The 18,967-nt window shown below is 46.9% G+C and overlaps 1 protein-coding gene across 1 annotated transcript; it reads left to right on the forward strand.

Annotated features, from left to right (window-relative positions):
* The first annotated feature begins 13,386 nt into the window (after positions 1–13,386).
* On the forward strand, positions 13,387–14,335 carry K441DRAFT_669883 (uncharacterized protein). The gene is made up of 3 exons (XM_067650196.1): positions 13,387–13,685; positions 13,745–14,062; positions 14,113–14,335. Exons 1-3 carry the CDS (start codon positions 13,404–13,406, stop codon positions 14,287–14,289), a joined length of 777 nt encoding a protein of 258 aa, XP_067497454.1. The 5' UTR covers positions 13,387–13,403; the 3' UTR covers positions 14,290–14,335.
* Positions 14,336–18,967: the final 4,632 nt, after the last annotated feature.

Raw genomic sequence — 18,967 nt, forward strand, 5'->3', positions numbered from 1 at the left:
CTTGCGCTAACTTACCTAAACAGAACGGAGTCACGGAGCGTAACTAGCGAACGCTTACTATAAAAGCTCGCTGCCTACGTATCTATGGTCATCTACCACGAAACCTCTGGCCTGAACTTATTTAAATGGCAGCCTATCTACACAACCGAAGTCCCTCAGCTCCGCTCTCACATCTCACACCATATGAGAAGCGCTACGGTTTAAAGCCTAGCCTTAACCACCTACGCACTATCGGCTCTACAGTTTACTGCTATAAGAAACCCGTATAGTCTAATAAGCTAGGACCAAGAGCTAAGAAGTTCACTCTTATTGGTTTTGAAGGGAACTCCATCTACCGAGTATAGGACTCTTAGTCTTAGTAGGTACATAGAGTCAAGGACATCACTATCTTCGAGACTATTGAAGCTTAAGATATTCCGTTCCAAGGGGAGAACGAGCAGTAGGGGGAGTACGATACTAATCCGCAGGGGGAGAATTATTAGTTTGCGTCTTATCCTCGTCCTACATTAACATTACTACTTCCTTAAGAACTACACGAAGAATCCACGTCACGGGATCTAGAACCCACGACTCGGAATCTAATTTCGGAACCACCTCTACGACGATCCGGCCGTGAAACTTATGCTAGTTAAGCTCTCCAAGAATCCATTGAAAGCGAAGCTCTCCTTAATGAAATCCTTTTAAACTACGTCGCTATTAACTCACTTAGCTCTGCCGAGCACGATCACTTTAAGATCTATAAGGGTCACGCTTGGCAACCTGACCGAATTCTCCTTAATGCGTCGTCTATACACGATCCCCTTAAGCCAGCGACCTTAAGAGAAGCTCTCAGCGGCCTATACGCGAAACAGTGGCTAGAAGCTATGTAGGATAAACTTAAATCTCTCCTATAAAACAAAACCTGGCGCTCCGTCCAACGCTTATCAGTAAACTCTTTACATAAAGTCCTTAAAGGCAAATGGGTATTTAAGATTAAGCGTAGGCTAAAAGGGGAAATACTTAGGTATAAAGCACGCTGGGTTGTTAAAGGCTATAAACAGCAGTACGGTATTGATTACGATTAAACCTTCGCCGCAGTAGTTAAGCCAATGGCCTTCCGTACGCTATTCGCCCTAGCTACTTATTACGATCTTAAAATCGATTAAATGGACGTTAAAACGGCATTTCTTAATGGTTAAATTATTGAGGACGTATATGTTGAACACCCTTACGGCTTTGGCAAATCTGAAGAGGTCTGCCGCCTCCTTAAAGGTCTCTACGGTCTTAAACAGTCACCTCATATATGGTATAAAGTTATTCACGACTTCCTTATAAGCCTTGGCTTCTAGAAGCTTCAAGCCGACCACAGCGTTTTTATGACCAAGAACTCCCCTTTTACCTCTGCGAACGGCCTCATCGTATTAGTCTACATAGACGATATCAAGATCATCGGCAGCAGAGCCGCCGTCGACTCTCTTAAACAGCAACTCTGCAGCAAATTTAAGATGACAGATCTTGGCCCTATTAGCTACTACCTTGGCATGACCGTTACTCGCAATCGTAAGCTAAAGACCATTACGATTTAATAACGCAGCTACCTTAAGCGCGTGCTCCAGACCTTCCACTACTAGGACAATAAGTACAATAAACCCTTATTAAATCCGGTGAAGACTCCTATAGATAAGAAAGATTAACATTTTAAACCATTTAACGGCTAGGCCTTAAAGGACGATATTAAGACCTATCAATCGCAGGTCGGTTCCCTTATGTACGCAATAATCGAGACCTAACCAGATCTTGCTTTCGCAGTTTCACAAGTTAGCCAGTTCAGCCATAATCTGGGACCTTAGCATTTCACTGCAATTAAACGGATATTCCAATATATTGCAGGAACTCTAGACTACGGAATAAACTACGGCGGCAACCACCAAGATTTAACGCTCGTTGGCTACTTAGATGCAAGCTATAGCGATAATATTACAAATCGACGCTCATCCTTCGGATATATCTTCATGCTTAGCGGTGGACCAATTACCTAGAGCTCTAAGCGCCAGACAACTGTCGCCCTATTAACCACTGAATTTAAGTATATAGGCCTAACACAAGCAGCAAAGGAAGCCTTATGGCTGAAGTTACTGCTTACCAAGTTGCAACAGATTGACCAACCTTATGTAGACGTTAAGGTACGGAAAGACAACTCAGCAGCGGACTTAGTCCTTAACGCCACCAAATCTATTACAATTTACGGCGACAACAAGTCTTTAATAGCATTGGCTCAGAACCCTGAATTTCACCAGCGTACCAAGCACATTAACATCCAACACCACTTTATACGCGATGAAGTCACTGCTAAACGTATTAAACTCACTTTCGTTAACACCAGGGATATGGTAGCTGACGCCCTTACTAAGCCCTTTGGTCCAATTAAGTTCGACCGATTTCTTACCTTAACAGGCCTTCATTCTGCCAAAGAACAACGCGGAGGAAGCACTTTAGGGTAACGTTGGAATAAGAATGTGGCAGACGGAGTAGCTCAAGCATCTAGCCTTCGCGCCTTACCTACTGCAATTGGCCTCAGGGCTCTGCAACGGACGAGGAGAATTAGGTTAGGCAAGGGGTAATTCTGAAACTTATATTTACAGCTTCCGATTTCAATAAGTTCTACGTTTAAGATAGGCCGATGAACAGCTCAGCTTATACCAGCCTTACGAACTGTCTCACGAGCTGCCTTACGAGATGTCTAACTCACGAGCTACATTACGAGCTTCCAGCCTCACTAATCGCCTTACCTACTGCGACCAGCTTCTACGCTTTGTAACGGACGAGGGGACTATGTTACAATCATACTAGGTATACAGGGAGTTTTAATGGGCAATGTGGTAGATGCAATACCGTTTGAGGGGGAGTGTTATTTTCACCCGATATTATATCACGTGACTCGGTTGTCGTCAACCTTTTATCTCAACCTCCTACTCAGATAGTTCAATCAACCACTTCTTACACTTGATATTCTGCAATCACGCTTGCCTTGACCTGCGCGTTCAACATTAAATAAGCTTATCAAGAAACCCTGTGAGCTCCGACGTGTTAGAGTATCGTCAGTAAAGCTGGCATCAGAAGCAGCCTTTAGAACCTGGTTTATCTCATACGGCGTAACCGTAGAGAACTCAAGGGCGAGGTATCTGGTATCATAGAGATAGGTGAGCAATCTGTTGATCTCCGCAAGATAAGCTGGTGACGGATTTTGCAAGAACTCAGCCAGCCTGCTGACTGAAAAAGCGACGTCCGGTCGTGTAGTAGATGCAGGATATATTGCAGAACCTACACGGCGTTGATATCCTTTCATCTGATTCGGCGTAGCTTCTCCCTCGTACGGTGTCAATTCCTGGCCCGATAGTGGCGTAGCTGACGGCTTTAGATATTCTAGATGGTATATTAAGACTAGCTTCTCGAGATACTGATCTAGACAGAGCCAGAGCTTTCCCTTTTGTCGATCTCGCACGACTCGAGTATTTAGGAATGACGTAAATTGAGGTATTTGGCGTATCTCGAATCGATCTTGTAGCTGCTTTAGGATGTCCTCCATCTGCTGATGATAGCTCGGGTGTCCTATAATTAGGATGTCATCGACGTAGAAGAATACAAAGATAGGTTTAGTAGGGTGTACGTAGAGACATGGCTTATTCGGTACAGCTTTTAAACCCATGCTCCGCAAAGCAGCAGATATTTCTAAGAACCACAATTTAGGAGATTTCCGTAGTCCGTACATTGCCTTTCTTAGACGGAGAGAGAATCCAGGTGGTAGGTCTATACCCTTAGGGGGAATAAGGTAGACCTTATCGTTAACTAAGGCGTTGACAAAGGCGTTTACGGCGTCAATCTGTATGACATCGAGGTTGAAGCCAGCGATGAGAGCGCAAAGTAGACGGAAGGTTCGATAGGCTGCCGTTATAGCTTTGACCTCCTCTTATGAGACTGCTTAAAGGTCTCCGCGGACAACTAGACGAGCCTTAAATCTTGTGATGAAGCCGTCCGAATCTTCCTTGTACGTAAAGACCCACATAGTAGGAAGTCAATGGACCTTCTTAATTAGTCGTACCTCGTCCCAGGTCTGCTTTCCTGTTAAGGCCCTTATCTCGGTATAAGCAGCTGCTTTGAACTCTGTAGCGTACTTATGATTGAGCATCTCTTTCCATAACTTTGGTGGCGGTGGAAAGTCGTCTCAATGTCCGTACGTCTTCGTAGCAGCAGTATAGAAAGCGTAAGCCAATGGTGTCGTATCTAGATTGATGATATTACCGTCATTAATTTAAACCGCAAAGGCTCGTCGTCGTAGATCCTAATTTGGCATATCTTTCTTCTTTGCCGTAGACCGCTTTTCACGGCCAGAACGTCTCTTACCCCCTGACGATAAGCCTGCTGTCGTCTGAGGTTTGGAATGAGGTGTAGGATCTACGAACGGTAGTTCGGTGTCTTCAGGAGATGACCGAGTGGTAGATGATGTCTGTGGCGTAGATGCCGCAGTAGATAGTAATTGCTGAGGCGCCAAAGACGCTGATAGTATAGATAGTTCTAGAGTCAGCTCTGGGGTAGGAGTTAGCTCCGGGGTAGGTAGCTGACGGAGTTCTTCTGTTAAGATCTGAATGCTTTTTGACGTAGGAGTAACGTTGATATTTGCTAAACGCGGCAGCCCTACATCTAGTTCTTTGTTAAAGTTCTCCATCCAGTCCTTGCTGCCATCTTAAAGATTATCCAGCAGGTCCTAGACTTGCTAAAAACGGTCCCTTTAAGCCTGCGAGATAATGAGGTGTTCTTATATTTCGGGAGATTGATATCTCTTTAACTCATCAATTCGTACATCACGAGATCGGATGATGCGGTTAGTGGTTAGTATCCATATCCTATAGATATTTGACGCTTCTATACCGACGAGATAACCTATTTGGGCTTGTGGCTTAAACTTTGCCTTCCTAGGAATGCCGTGTTTAATAAGCACGTAGGTCAAAGATCCGGCTACACGAAGCCCTGCTAGCTATGGCTTCCGTCTATAAAGCATCTCAAATGGGGTCTTCCAGTCGATGGACTTAATGGGAGTTCGATTAAGTAGGAACACTGCAAGGAGCACGAACTCGGGCCATAGATCCACGGGTAACTTTGCTTCAATAACAGCAGTCCTTGCTCGTTCGGAAATGGCTCTCCCTGACCTCTCTACAGGTCTATTTTAAGCTGGGGTATATGGCGTCGATTGTTTAATAACACCTCCGTCAAGCTGGATAAGGTTCTTTACCCTGGCGCCTATACCTTACTCCTTGTCCATATGCCAAATACGGATACCTTGAGCATCAAATTTCTTTGTAAATGCTATCATCAATTCAAAGAGTGGGAGCAGTGTCTCTTACTCGTGGTTCTTAATAGGAAAAGCATAATAGTACTTCGTATAGTCACACCAAAAGTGAGCTACACACGTGTCTCCATTGAACCTATCTTCTTCTATAATGACATCAAAGTGTACACGTTCGAAAGGGTAGGTCCCTTTTGCTGATGTTCTGCAAGATGTCTATTGGGTCATCTTTCCAAGAACACACGGTTCACAAAGTGGTACACCGTACGGAGTTCTTCCTCTGTCCGTCTTAACCACTTTAACCCCGTCTACCGCAGTTGGCAGATAATCCACTAATTCCATATCACAGTGTAGTAAGCGTTGATGCCATACTTTGTCATATGCTGAGGTCTCGAAGAATCTGGTGGAGGTAGCGTAGGCAGTAGGAGTAGGTGGTAAGGTAGCAATAGCATCAATGAGGTAGAGACCTCCGTATTCCGTAAGGTTACCGAACAGGCTTCCGTCATCTTTATAGCGCAGATGGTTTGTAAATTGGTTAATAATTACTCCAACCCTGCGGAGCTTTGCTGTGGATATCAGATTGGTGTGAAAATAGAAAGCGTACGCTACGTTCCGCAATATCAGATACCAAGTTAGGCGTTATTTTCCCACCTTAATTGCCAAGTTAATATTACCGTATCCATGGATTTCTGCCCCAGAATCTCTAGCTGTTGCTGTAGACATGCATGGCTTGAGGTCTTAGAAGTATCTGATATTGTTGCAGAAGTGAGTGTCTGCCATAGTGTCGTACCCCCAGGCATTGATCAACGACAGATCCGGATGTTCTTGCGATAATGACGATAAGTAGGATGTTGTTACAGCCGCCGCTATAGCTTGAGGTCGGTCCAGATCCTCAATCTTTTCGGCAGTAGACGAAGCTGACGGAGACGTCCTTGACCTAGGACCTTCCTTCTCAATCTGCTTAAGTCTCCTGTCGTAATACTGCTTATTTGTCGGGACCTTAAGCCATTCCTGACACCTCCGTAGACACTCGTCATTTGGTACAAAGTTCGAACCTTAAAGAGACTAAAACAGTTGCTTGCAGTTCTTTAACTTATGGGGTAAACCATAAGCAGAACACTTTATCTCAGGCGATTAAGAAGGTGCTAGGGTGGTAGACGTCGTAAGATCTGCAGACGGCTGCCCTAAGAGTGTAGCATGGGCGTTACGTCCCGTATTTAGATGCTTATAGAGGAGGTTAAATTCCTCAATCATCGTCGCCATTTTGAGCTTCTCTAACCTCTTTACTACCTTCTGAATAAAGGCATAATACAGAGCTGGACAGATCTCCTCACAATCCTGGACAAAGGCTCGTACAACGCTGCTTTCCGTTGCCTCTATCAACCCTTCCTCTAGCTCTTCGCCGTTCTGTATAATGGTGATATAAAGCTGAAGCCATAATTCTAGAGTCTGACGTTTAGGCCCTTGTTTCCGTTTCTTAAGATCGTCTAATACCATTTACTGCAACGTAGCTTGTGATGGCTTTGCTACCTTCCTTAGCTGTCTTAGAATTGAATATGGTGTGGTGAGGTTTTTGAGATACCCCGAGAAGTTAGTGCCTATAGTGGCATATAACAGTGCTGCAAAGGTATAGAGCTTCTCTTCCCGTTTTATGTAGTCCTGTCATTAAAGCTTGTAGAGCTTAAAGAGCATTCTCTATGTCTCTAGAGATTGCTGAGTTTGTTATCCTTAACTCGATGACCTAGGTGTAGCTGTTCCAGTAGATGGAGTTGCTGCTAGAGCTGCAGGAGCCGCTGCTGGTGCTGTAGGAGCTGCAGGATCCGCTGCTGGTGCTACAGGATCTGCAGGTGCTGCTATAGGTGCTATAGGAGCTGCTGCTATTGAAGGTATGGCTGGCTCATTGTTTTCTTTAATTTCGTTCTCCGTCTTATCTGGGTCGATATAGTCCCAGATCTTCGCAAAACTTACTTCTCGGCGGATAAATTGAAACCATATAGGCCAGTCTTTCTAGGTCAGCAAAAGAGGGTTTGTAGAGTCCTTGGTTGCCATATTAGCTTTTGTTTTAAAGTTGCGTAAAGAGACGCGCTTACGCGTAAAGCACGCGATATTTCGTGACGAACTATGCTTAAAGAGGCTTAGTGGTAGTCGTCTGGCCACTGAGATTTCCCTGGTGCTCAGAAGGTTACCGGGCTCATAACTTTCAGCCAGGCAGGTATCAAGACAAATAACATTAGCTAGCTAATAGGTAGAGACACAGAATTGTACGAGTGATCTGTTTTATTTAAGGTGGCTCTAAGAGCCCTAATATATATAAGAGAATTGACCCCCTACAGGGGTCCCTAGAGGGTGGTGTAACAAGACGATATTAGGCTAATACTGATTTCTGACAGCCGTTGTTACAGGTTAATATTACCCATAGGTAAAGCTACCTCCGTGGCCAATAGGTTTAAACCACAATAGGCAAGGAATCAACTCTACGATATACCAGCACTTATTAAAGTAGTAACATTTTCCGCATAGGCACTCTAGCGGCGGTCGCCTCTCCTTCTTCTACTCATCTGCTAACGGTTGAGGCTTTAATTCAGGCTTCAAATTCAGTAAGTCGTCTTTAAAGGTGACTCCGAATAATCCTCCTTATGGGGTTTTGCCCTTCTAGGCGAGGTCCGTACAACGGTGGTTTTGGTATATTTTGACCAGTTTGAAGAAGGTAGAAAGCGTCTTCTTCTCCCACTTACGCTTATCAAGCTCGTTCTTCCAATATTCTAACCAGCTTAGTATAATTAATTTGACTACGTACGTAAAGTCTTTCACCAAACGATTACCATCTACCTCAGGTAGAGCTTGCTCCTTACACTTAGTATACACCTTCTCCCACTCTTATAACCAGATCTCAAAGTTCTGGTTCCAAGGCGCCTTCTTAAGCCTTACATATTAAGTGGCTATTTAAAGCTTTCGGGCATGGTCAGTCGGAGCAATTCTCTTCTTAAGAGATACCAAGACGTTATAGGTAGTGGTACATTTAAACGTGTAAATAAGGTAGGTACATAAGATGGAGCTTAGGATGTGGCTGCGCAACGTATCAAGAGCTAACAACTGTTTTCTATATAGCTTCATATTGTCCCTATAGTCGGCTTTAAGCGTACAGAGCTCCTCCTTCTCCTCCTCATCTAGGTCCGCGAGCTTCGTCTTCCCCTAGCTATTAGCATCCTTAGGTAAGGCACGAACAAGTTCTTTAAGCTATGGCAGATCGGTCTCAGGTGTTAATGGGTCGACATACTTCTAGAGACGATTGTTATTCGCTTTTGACTTAATAACCTCAATCCATTCATCCCAATCGTTTAGGCTTGCAAGGATAACGGATGATATAATAACGGGAGGGGTTTCTTGTTGAGAAGTCATTATAGGTAGTTGTTTACGATTAAAATGATAATTAAAATCAATAGGAATAAAGGCTTTGGAATCAAAGATAATACAATAAACGGCCCAGGCTTATAACTGTTAAACGGACGATTAGGAATAAGAACTCTATTTTATTAAAGAGGGCTCTAGAAGCTCTCTTATATACATCAGGTAGGTCCTAAATACAATAACAACGACGTCGTCATATAGTAGGTCATAGTTAAGAGAAACAGGTAATGAGACGTTCAATAAGACATACAAGCTCAAGATACAAGACAACTGAGATATAGTTCGTATAGACGATCTAGGTCGTCAGACAGTATTACGATAGTAGTAAGGAACTTCGATTCAGGTCAACATAAGGAGTAGTCCGCGTGGGCTTAATAGGGATCCGAATCGGACGTTAAGCAATGAATTATTATTATTATTATTATTAGCTATACTTTAAGACCTTACTAAAGTAAATCTAAATATAAGTTTTAATATTATATTAGTAAGTAAATATACTAGAAATATATTTATTATTATTAATGCTTTATACCAGGTGGCCGATTTATAATTATTATAGCTACTTCCACTTTTAAGGGATACTTTATAGAAAATAAAATAGGTTATATATGAGGTGAGGATGTAGATAGGGAGTCCAATGATAGAACAATAGGGTATATTGCACAGTAGACGAATCCTTAAGGGAGAAGGAGGAGTCTGAGGTACGAGGTAAGGGGTTTCCCTAGGGGCACGTGCTCTGCACGTGCCTTATAGGTGAGTCATATGTGAGTCGCCTGTGCCTCGCAGCTATATAACTATATACTTAGGTTTTCACCTGATATTATAGATATATTATTATTATTTATTTATTGCTTAACGTTTAATACAGATCCTAGTTTGGCCTATGTAGACCACTCCGTATATAGGAGGAAAGTAATATTAATAGGAAAAACCCCCTGGTATATTGGGGGAGAAAAGCTCTATAAGCTACCTTAGTAGGGCGAAACGCCGTTAACTATTTCCGCACGTAGCTGTAATAAAGCCTTATAGTAAATACTACGGTGGACTTGTTAATAGGCTAGGTATATAGGTAAACAATAGTTAATGAGAATAAATATAACTAGTAGAGTGGTTGCCTAATAGATTAACATTAATTATATTCTAAGATTTACTATAAAGAGAGAAGCTATCTATGGTTAGGATTATAGTCCTTTAAATACATAACCTAACTCCTAAGAAATGTACTAAGTATATTAGTACGTTAATACGTTAGTACGTCCTATACATTCCTATGTTCCTATATTCTTACGTTTTAAACTAGTCCCGTAACATATTATATAACTTAGCTACCACTTATCCTATAGTTTAACTAGTTTTAGCGTCTCCTACGCTTCCACTACTAATCTGTTTATATACTCTTTAAGTAGTTGTACTACTGCCAATATAAGGTCTATAACACCATCCTCTCCCTCTCTATCTTTGTCCTTAAAGATATATTATATCTCTAAGTTCTTTATATAAACTCTATTACACATATTTATAGCTTTAAGACTTCTTACTAATAATGAAATAACTTATAATGGTTTTTACTAATTATTTACCATCGCCCACAAAGCCCTACTGCACGCGTCCACGTCGCCGCGGGTGGAAACATCATCAGGAATTCATTCCTTACGATGGCCAAGTGCAGAGGCGATGGTAGAGAGCCGTCACAGCGCATGCAGTGCGCTAGTGTCGCGGTTCTGTGGTGTTGAGCCTGCGACGCGTTTAAAGCATCGCCCTTAACAGCACCAGGAGCCTTACTGCCTCTAATTAGAGCTCCTATTTTACCATCTAGGGAGGCCTATTAGGGGAAACTAGGATACGAAAACTAGGCCTAAAACTAGCCTTATCCGGCCAGTTAACGTAAACGCGCCCCAGGCGTACAACAGGACACCCTTAGGCTTGTACTAGCTCTAAAATCGTAAAGACGCGGCAAGGGTATAGGGAACCTCTTTTTTATAAGAACTTGTTAAGGTTAATACGTCGCAGAATTATACAAAGCTTGTTAAGGCCCCAAGGCCACCGCGAATAACTTATTAAGGCCCCTCTATAAGAGTCTATCTGGTACACCCAAGTAACTTAAAAGAGGGTCTTAATAGGTGTAGTACGCGCGACCTAGATAACAGCAATATAATAGCAACGCGACGGCGACTAGATAATTTAACAAGGTAGAAACACGGATAAAGCTCTAGGCAGTAGAAACACCGGCCAGCTTTAACGGCCCTATCCCTTCGCACGTTGGTTTGCGTCCTACGGTATCAATAAGGGCCTGGCCAATAAGAGGCGCCCGTTGGGCGCCCGTGTGTACGATGTTCCTAGGCTTGGCGCTAAGTGTAGGACTCCAACGTGTGAAGGGATAGCGTTTAACTTACAGGCGACTTATAGAAGGGCCTTAATAGGCGTAGTATATATAACCTAACGTATATAATATGGGGAATAATATAGGGGAAATATAGGCTAGTTGGACAAGGACTTAATAATTAAAGATATAGGCTAGCTTATATAAAAGGGGGGATATAAGCTTAGTTAGTAGAATAGGGTAAGGTAGTCGCCTAGTATAGGACCTAGTCTATAACCTATTTTGTAAGATATAGTCGGCCTATTATAAGATGACTCTTATAGGCATTGTAAAATAGGAACTGGTGGTATATAGAGTATTACGCCTCTATATTACTATTGGCCTTCCATAGGGCAAAGTGCGTAGTTAGCTATTGCTGGCTTTAAGGACCTTACCCCTTAGCTAGGCTCTAACCCTCAATACACCTAGTAAATAGGTAGGATTACGTCCTAGCTAGAGAGACTACTATATAGCTTAAGAGACCGGATACGCGTATTAGTATATTAATAGACGGAACCGTCCATTCCTAGGACGGCATACCGATAAAATATACTTATGGAGTAAATAGGAGTTACTTAGGCGGGGGAGGCGCTTGGCTAGGCCTTAACCGTAAAAGGTATATAGCTGCAGGTATGTTGCAGCCACTAAAAAACTAGGGTAGAGGCCTGGATAAGCAGGTGTGTTAAACTCTACTATATTACTAGCTAATATATAACTACCTATCTAGTACGTTAGCAGCATAGACTGAGCGCGATATTAAATGCAGGAAGATAGGGGGTAGGGACTTAGGTTGGGGCCCTAGGACAAGATACGCGTACTTGGCTCTTAGGGGGGTAATCGGATTAGGCTAGGTTAGGTTATTAAGCAGGAGGACCACAAGCAGGCGTATACACGTATATAGGGCAGTAAGGAGCTAGGGACTGGTAAACGACACCTTACGGCAATCTACGAAAGCACGTAAGTATGGCTCGAATAGCAGACAGGGCAAGATAGGCAATCAGGGACTACCAAGTCCCAGAGCAGTTGACCTAATGGTATTTTTCCTCCCGTTGACGTAGTACGGGCGTGCTACCTGGAGGGGTACATACTGTATTACCTCTCTCGTCTCCCTTGGAGGTTTTTTGTACCGAACTTATCGGTATTCGTCTGCATGGACCATAATTTGGGACCGCATTAGACATTAATCAAGAACAATATATATAATTATTTACCACCAAATCAGCATTTCGGCCAATTTTGATTTTCAAATTGGTTATAACTAGGGTCACCTTCATAACCCCGTTACATACGTTATAGTAATACGCGTACTTTTGATGCTGGTGTTTTGAAGTTCTGCGCACGGACCACCTCTCGTAGGACGCTACCGTTGGAAGGGATATATTACAACTAGTAAAGCTATTAGAATATGCATATGAGCCATTTGAGCGACTAAAACTAACATAAACAAACCGTTCACCAACCCCTAAGGATACTTTACTGTCTCGGGTATTGAAATATTGAGCTAGAGTTGTTGCAAACAAACATCTTATCAGCTAGCTTGCAGTTTTTCATATAGATGGTCGAAAAAGGGTTAGAACTTGACATACTATTGCAGGAGGAAACCCACTTTTCCCGAGGTGGTTCATATCCAAAGTTGTGATTCTGGAGATGAGTTGAGAGAATGCGATGAAACGAAAGGGTATGCAATTGTATGAATAAACTCGGCGTACATAAATCCTATGGTGATAAAATGTAGCTGGATGAAGCACGCAAGGCAATCAGCGCTGAGTGATTCAGAATACCATTCAACTACCACCGCCCGCAATTAAAATTTGGCACGTCCGTAAGTCTAGCATCCCTGGAATAGGTAGCAGTGAGCTGCACGAGGCTAAGGCGGGCGAAAGGATGGGTCCTGCTTGGCGCTGAACGAAGCCTACGTCATGAAGGTCCCTTGGGTTGGTATGTGGTTCTAGGGCGCGGGGCCTGGGTAAATTCGTAGGCCAGATATTCCAGCGTTTAGAGGGTGTTATACGTACGTATATTTAGAATTTGTGTCGTGCAGTGCCAAGGGCCAAAGAGGTGTTTGAAGGTGAATGCATTGGTTTAGCACACTTCGCACCTGCGCGAACACGAGTACTATTCCAACGATGACATATCTCCTGGAACCTTGAACCACATGAATAATATATCTGGTCAGGTTGACGTCTATGAACGAGGATCAGAGATGGTCTTAAATTTCCCCACATCAAAGGCGCAGGGACCGAATTGCCGACGAAAAATGCCAAGCCCTGCATCATCGACATGCTCATCTTCCTTGAGACAAATACCTCTTTGAACATGCCTCCGCTAAACCATCTTCCGGCAATTATAACCCCGCCGCTACTCGCTTCAATTCGTGGACATCCACAGCTGCCGAAGCATAGCTGGTATTTCATAGCCGGCGTTACGCTTTCCGTAATCAATCGCCCTGACGAAATCCCAAAGGTCTTCAAGTTCGCCATTGAGCATGGAGTTGGGCCGACAGAGAACATCAAGCCAGCGCATCCTGAGCAATTGCAGATCGCACGCAAGTTGCGTGAAGGGCTAATCAAATCTGCTGCTATTGTGGGACTGCCGAAGGTATGCTCCTGAGGTACATCCAAAGCTCTCTTTAGCTAAACTCTTGTTGACTCACGAAGACAATCAATGGCCTCTTTGCTCTCAAAGGGGCCACGCCTTCTGAACTCCTTGATGAACCCATGGGATACTCCCCTAGCGCACGACCTGTTGAGGTGTACGATATGCCGTCGTCTCAGATACTACACCGAGGTCAAAAGTTTTTTGATCGGGTGTATGGCAAAGTGAGCAAGAGGGTGATGGGACAAATGGACAGGTCCGGCACAGAAGATCTGGGGGTGGTGGCCAGGCTCATGTACGGGTATCTTTTGAGCAATACCAACATTCTGACGCCGGCGGAGAGCAGCTTCGTGCTGCTCGCCGGGCTGATCCCTCAAGACGTACGTATTAGGTTCCTGCCAATCGGTCTAGAATTTTAACAAGCCATTAGGTCAATCCTCAACTAAAAGGGCATCTGAAGGGTGCTATCAGCAATGGCGCCACAGTTGAAGAGGTTCGAGCCGTGCGGGATGTTGTTATTCGAATATGTGAAGCATCAGGAATGATTAAACTTGCAGAGAATGTCCCGCACGCTTGGGGTTGGCGTGAGGACATTCCCAATCTGTAGCAGTACGTAGAAACAGACTCCGTACGCCATCTGCAGGGCGCACAGCATGATCACCACTAGCAGTAGGTTGGTGACATTGTGATGGTGGAATTCTGCGGTGATGCACGATCTAGGTCAGCAAGCCAGAGTCAGAGCCGGGTCTGGTGTCCAGTCCATGCCGGCGCATTGCGGCAGGTGTCACATGTTGTTTTGGCAGTGGCAGGCGATTACAGTCTAGCCACGAGAGACTCGCCTTGTGCTTTTTTTCGACGACTGTGCGAACTTTCTCTCGAGGCAGCATGCTTGAATGCTTGAGCCCCTCACGGCAAACTCCGCTGGGAGGGTGTGTGAAAAACACTCGGCATTCTGTGTCCCGCAGCCTCCTTGGCATCGCCGATGTTTCTGCTGCTTCTGCTGCTTCGGCGTGCGAGGCGCGCTCTGGAGTGCGCAAATACTCTTTCCATTGATCACTCTGGCGGTCGGTCAGGTCACCACTCGCGACTCCGGGTCAATAATGCCTGCGGGGCAGAGGAAGGGAGTGCTGCCAACGCTTTGGACGCTGGCCGAGCCTCTCACGGGCTCCGACTGATTGGCTAGTGCCGGTCGACGCTTGTTCTGCACAGAAAGCTTGTTCTCCTTTGCTCACCGCGTTGAGGCAGAACTGGCGGTCGTCCGTCGGCGGTGAAGGCTGCATCGCGCACGCAAACTTTCGATAGGTCGGGCTCGTGACGTGTGAAGCGCGGCATCTGGCTTGCGCGATGAGTGGATGGACGACGGGGACGAACAGCATTGGCACACGGGACAGGAGGCTCTGCGGTTGAGCGAGAAGCATCAGGCCACCCTGAGCAATCCCTCCAAGACGTCCCCAAGATGTCCCCAAGATGTCCCAGGGTTTGGCGGGCCGGGCGTCGAGCACATTCCAGAGACAGATTCTGGCGGAAGCTTGCCCATGGCGACTCGCTCACCCTGGGAAGAATCAGTCTATCTCACTCCTGCGTGTGGTGAGCGTGTGGTGAGTGGCTTTCCCGAGCCTTGCAAGCCTGCGCGGGAAGGATCAAGCCAATCCGCTCTTTCGGCTCACCCTCCCACCTTACCCTGCCCAGTGACTTTTGCGGGGTCTCGGCTTCGCCTGTCAAGCCTGTCAATAACCCCCCAAACCTGCCCCATCATGTCGCGGCGAGGCCGACCCACGGCGGTCTTGCAGAGTGACCCCCTTTCCACCTCCCCCATGAACAGCACGGAAAGAGCCTCGCTTGCGTCGCGCGCGCGCATTGCGCAAGGGTAGGGTTTGGTTCTCGATCCCCGCAAACCCAAGTACGACGAAGCGTGGGCAGCGCTGGTGGGACGAATTAATTGCAGGTTAATTGAATTGACTAATCTATTGTCCCCAGAGCCAGCCACACGGGGCGGGTTCGTGCTGCCACTCGTCGCTGTGTCGAGATAGCCCCAACACCATTGACAACTTGCGGCGTCGCTCCAGGCCCGCAATATTGGTTACTCTCCCTAGAGCACGTCTCTGCGGATCATCCGTCCCTGTGGCTTTCGGCACGCCATGTGCTCTGCACAACCCGATGCTGCACCCCTTCGACTTCTAGAACCGGCCTCGCACGATAGATTGTGCCAATTCGAGACCCCTTGTGCCTATATCTCTTGACTAGCAATGTGCGCAAGGTTTGCTCGACCGGACATGGTGAAGCGAAGCGGCCAGGGAGGAAGAGAGTCGCGACCGCAGTCCTCAGGGTTAACGCTCCGGCTCGAAGGAGGACACAAGCTCGTTCGTCCATGTGGCATCTCACCCTCCAGTGCATTCCGTATCATGTCTCAAATGTGTAAATTATCGCGATTGAACCCCTGAGATGTCGTTGGGTGGGGGACGTCTCTTTGAAGGGTGGTTGCGGTGTAATCACTCGCCGGGCTTACTGTTAAGATTAATCGCGAAGCCCCTCCAACACCCCCGACAATGCCCTCGCATCCTTTAATAGCAACGGTGCGCGCAATTGCCAATCAGAACGGGAAGCTGCAGATGCCGAATATACGACGAGACATGGCATCCGTCTCCTGCATACGGTCAGGCACCAATGTATCTCGGTACCTTTGGGCAACGGGGGTTTCAAAGGTTCTAGAAGAGCCCTCGCTTTCATCTTACCGGGTCTTGCCGCAGAGTACTTGCCTGAAAGCAGAGGTCCAAGTCTCCAAGACACAAGGCACAGGGCTCAGGCATGACTTGACCATGTGGCTGTGCTGGCCCTATCTCAGATCATGCACATTGTCATTTGCTGCAGGTTCCTGGGCGTGCTGCACACCTGATTGGCAGATGCGCGGATGTTTTGCTTGCTAATTTGCTATATTTAGAGCCCACTCGAGGCTTTGATACGGGTATTGGCGTTGACACCGCCACAGTCTCGTACCAAGAAGCCTTTCGACTGCATCCATAGTGGTGTTGTTGATGAATTAATTCACTGCAGCGAGCAGGCATACCCGAAATGTCTGGGGTTTCTTTGGCTCCGACGATTATGTACACGAAGCCCTTGTTCGTCTCGTATCCATCCCCCCAATATACAGACTGTCATTTGCGGCGAAAATTTGGGGGGAGAGCCGAAAAGCACCTCAGCAAGTTGAGGGGCGTGTTGAAAGCATAAGACAGTCGTCGCAATGGCTTTCGTCGGGAGTGTCGCCGGGCGGAAAACGGAGTCTAAAACGCTTGGTCCCTGCGCGCCTAAACTCTATAGATGACTTGCTAACAGCTCCAGATGCTCCAGCGGCCTCTTTGGCTGCCGTCTCATCTTCAGATGCACCAATAGTGCCCTTGCAACGCTTGCCTTTCATCACGCCACCGCGTGCAGAACGCAGTATGCAACCAGTTCCCGCCTTGCGCAAGAGGCTTCTTGCTGCATACAGGTATACACGGGTGTATAGAGGTTGAACGTTGCTGAGCTTCTGAAGACATTGCTTACCTTAGGTTGAACGAAAGAGTCACATTTTGATTGTGCAAGATGAATCATTGGGCACACAAGCAATATTCATGCACCCCCAATGATCGGGTCGCACTGCAGGCCCGCATTTGAGTTTGTGTCACGCCCCGGTGTATGATAGGCCCTCTATGCTGGTAGGAATTGCGGTGCTCCGTCGTGCTCGCACGCCTTTCATCAGCCTTATCCAATGTGATCGACCAAAGGATTCAGGGCCCAGGAGATGTCAAGACACCGAGATGACCCGTTCCCGGTGAACCGTCACGGAACGAAAAGCCCGAGTCTGACATCCAACACCACGTCGTCAAATCTCGACAACAACAACCGTTCTCCAGATCCCTACGATCTTAGACCCGTTGCGAGATTGCCGTCTCTCAAAGGCCCCCACACTGCGGTCATCATCATGAAACGGTGCGAGAAAGGGCCGGCAACAGGAACATTATTGGACGCGCGAACATCAGCGCAAGACCCCTTTTTCCGAACGCAATTAATGCTCAGAGCACGCTGCCCACGACTCTTGCTACATCTGCTGCCTTGGAGGAGCCGGCGGTGAGAATCCTCGGCCATGACGCGCAGTGCGGGACAATCCCCACGATGAAGAGCGTCATGGGCGGTGATGGAGTTGAGATGGGAGAGTGGTGAGAAGCTTGAGTCGGTGACTGCGCCCCACCCCAGCCCCATGGGCTGGTGGTGTGCCCGTTTGGGGAAATGGACGTGTAAATTTAGAGTGGGCCAGGGTTCAGAAACATTCCTCGGCCCTCTTGGCAGCCCATTCGCATCAGCACAGCCACGTCCGTGATGGAGGGGTGTGCAATTCGGCGGGCATGCTCGCCCGCCCCGAAGTGAGCGACCAGGCCAGCGAATCAAGCCAGGATACTGCACCCAAGGGCATGGCTCGCGCAGACTTGGCTTCCTGGCGATTGGCTTGGTGGTGGAACACATCGCTCTCCCTACCCGAGCGCGACGAGCAGGGGCGGGCGTCGATTTGAGCGCTTCGCGTTGCAAATCATCCAGAACAAGCCATATCCGCTTGTCTTCGCCGAATCGGGCCTCGAGCCTGCCCACGCGAAAGCAACTAGGGGCCTCCCCGACGTCGCATTTGGGAATGAGCGGCCCATGCGAAGCTACCGACCTGCAGGCTAGTGCAGGCGTGGTGCAGGGAGCAGCCGGGGCTTTGGGCGGCACACCGCATCGTCTGGGAGGCTGGTCTCACTCTGCGCGCTCGGGGCGCGCGATCTAGGCGGAGATGCAATAATTTGGCGGACGATACTCTCAGGATTATTGTCTTTCTTAATTTTCCTAGCGCGGATTCACCGTCTGCCACCTCATGCCACGGCGAACAAGCCGTAGGGCAGTACAAGGGTTCGGCATGCCGGGGCCTGGCTGCTGCGCATCCACCTGGGGGCCGTGAAAGAGCTTTATACATAATTCAACTTCGCCCCCGAACCCCTCGACCTAAACCCAGGCCCCGATCAGCATTAAGAACTCCCCTTCTAGACACTTATTTAGGCCTCCTGCGGTCATTGCTATTGCTATTGATCCTTCGACACTCGGTCTTACCGCCGCTACGGGACGTTTCCGCACCTGTCCTTCGCTTGGCCTCCCTGACGCTCGATATACTATCACCGCAACAGCAACCTTACGGCAGATCGCACATCATACGAGACGACTTGACATTTCCCGCTTCCTTCAAGCCTGGATAGCCGCCTGTGCGACGGATAAGGCTCCCA

Source organism: Cenococcum geophilum (assembly GCF_001692895.1).
Source record: "Cenococcum geophilum 1.58 unplaced genomic scaffold K441scaffold_77, whole genome shotgun sequence".
NCBI lineage: Eukaryota > Fungi > Ascomycota > Dothideomycetes > Gloniales > Gloniaceae > Cenococcum > Cenococcum geophilum.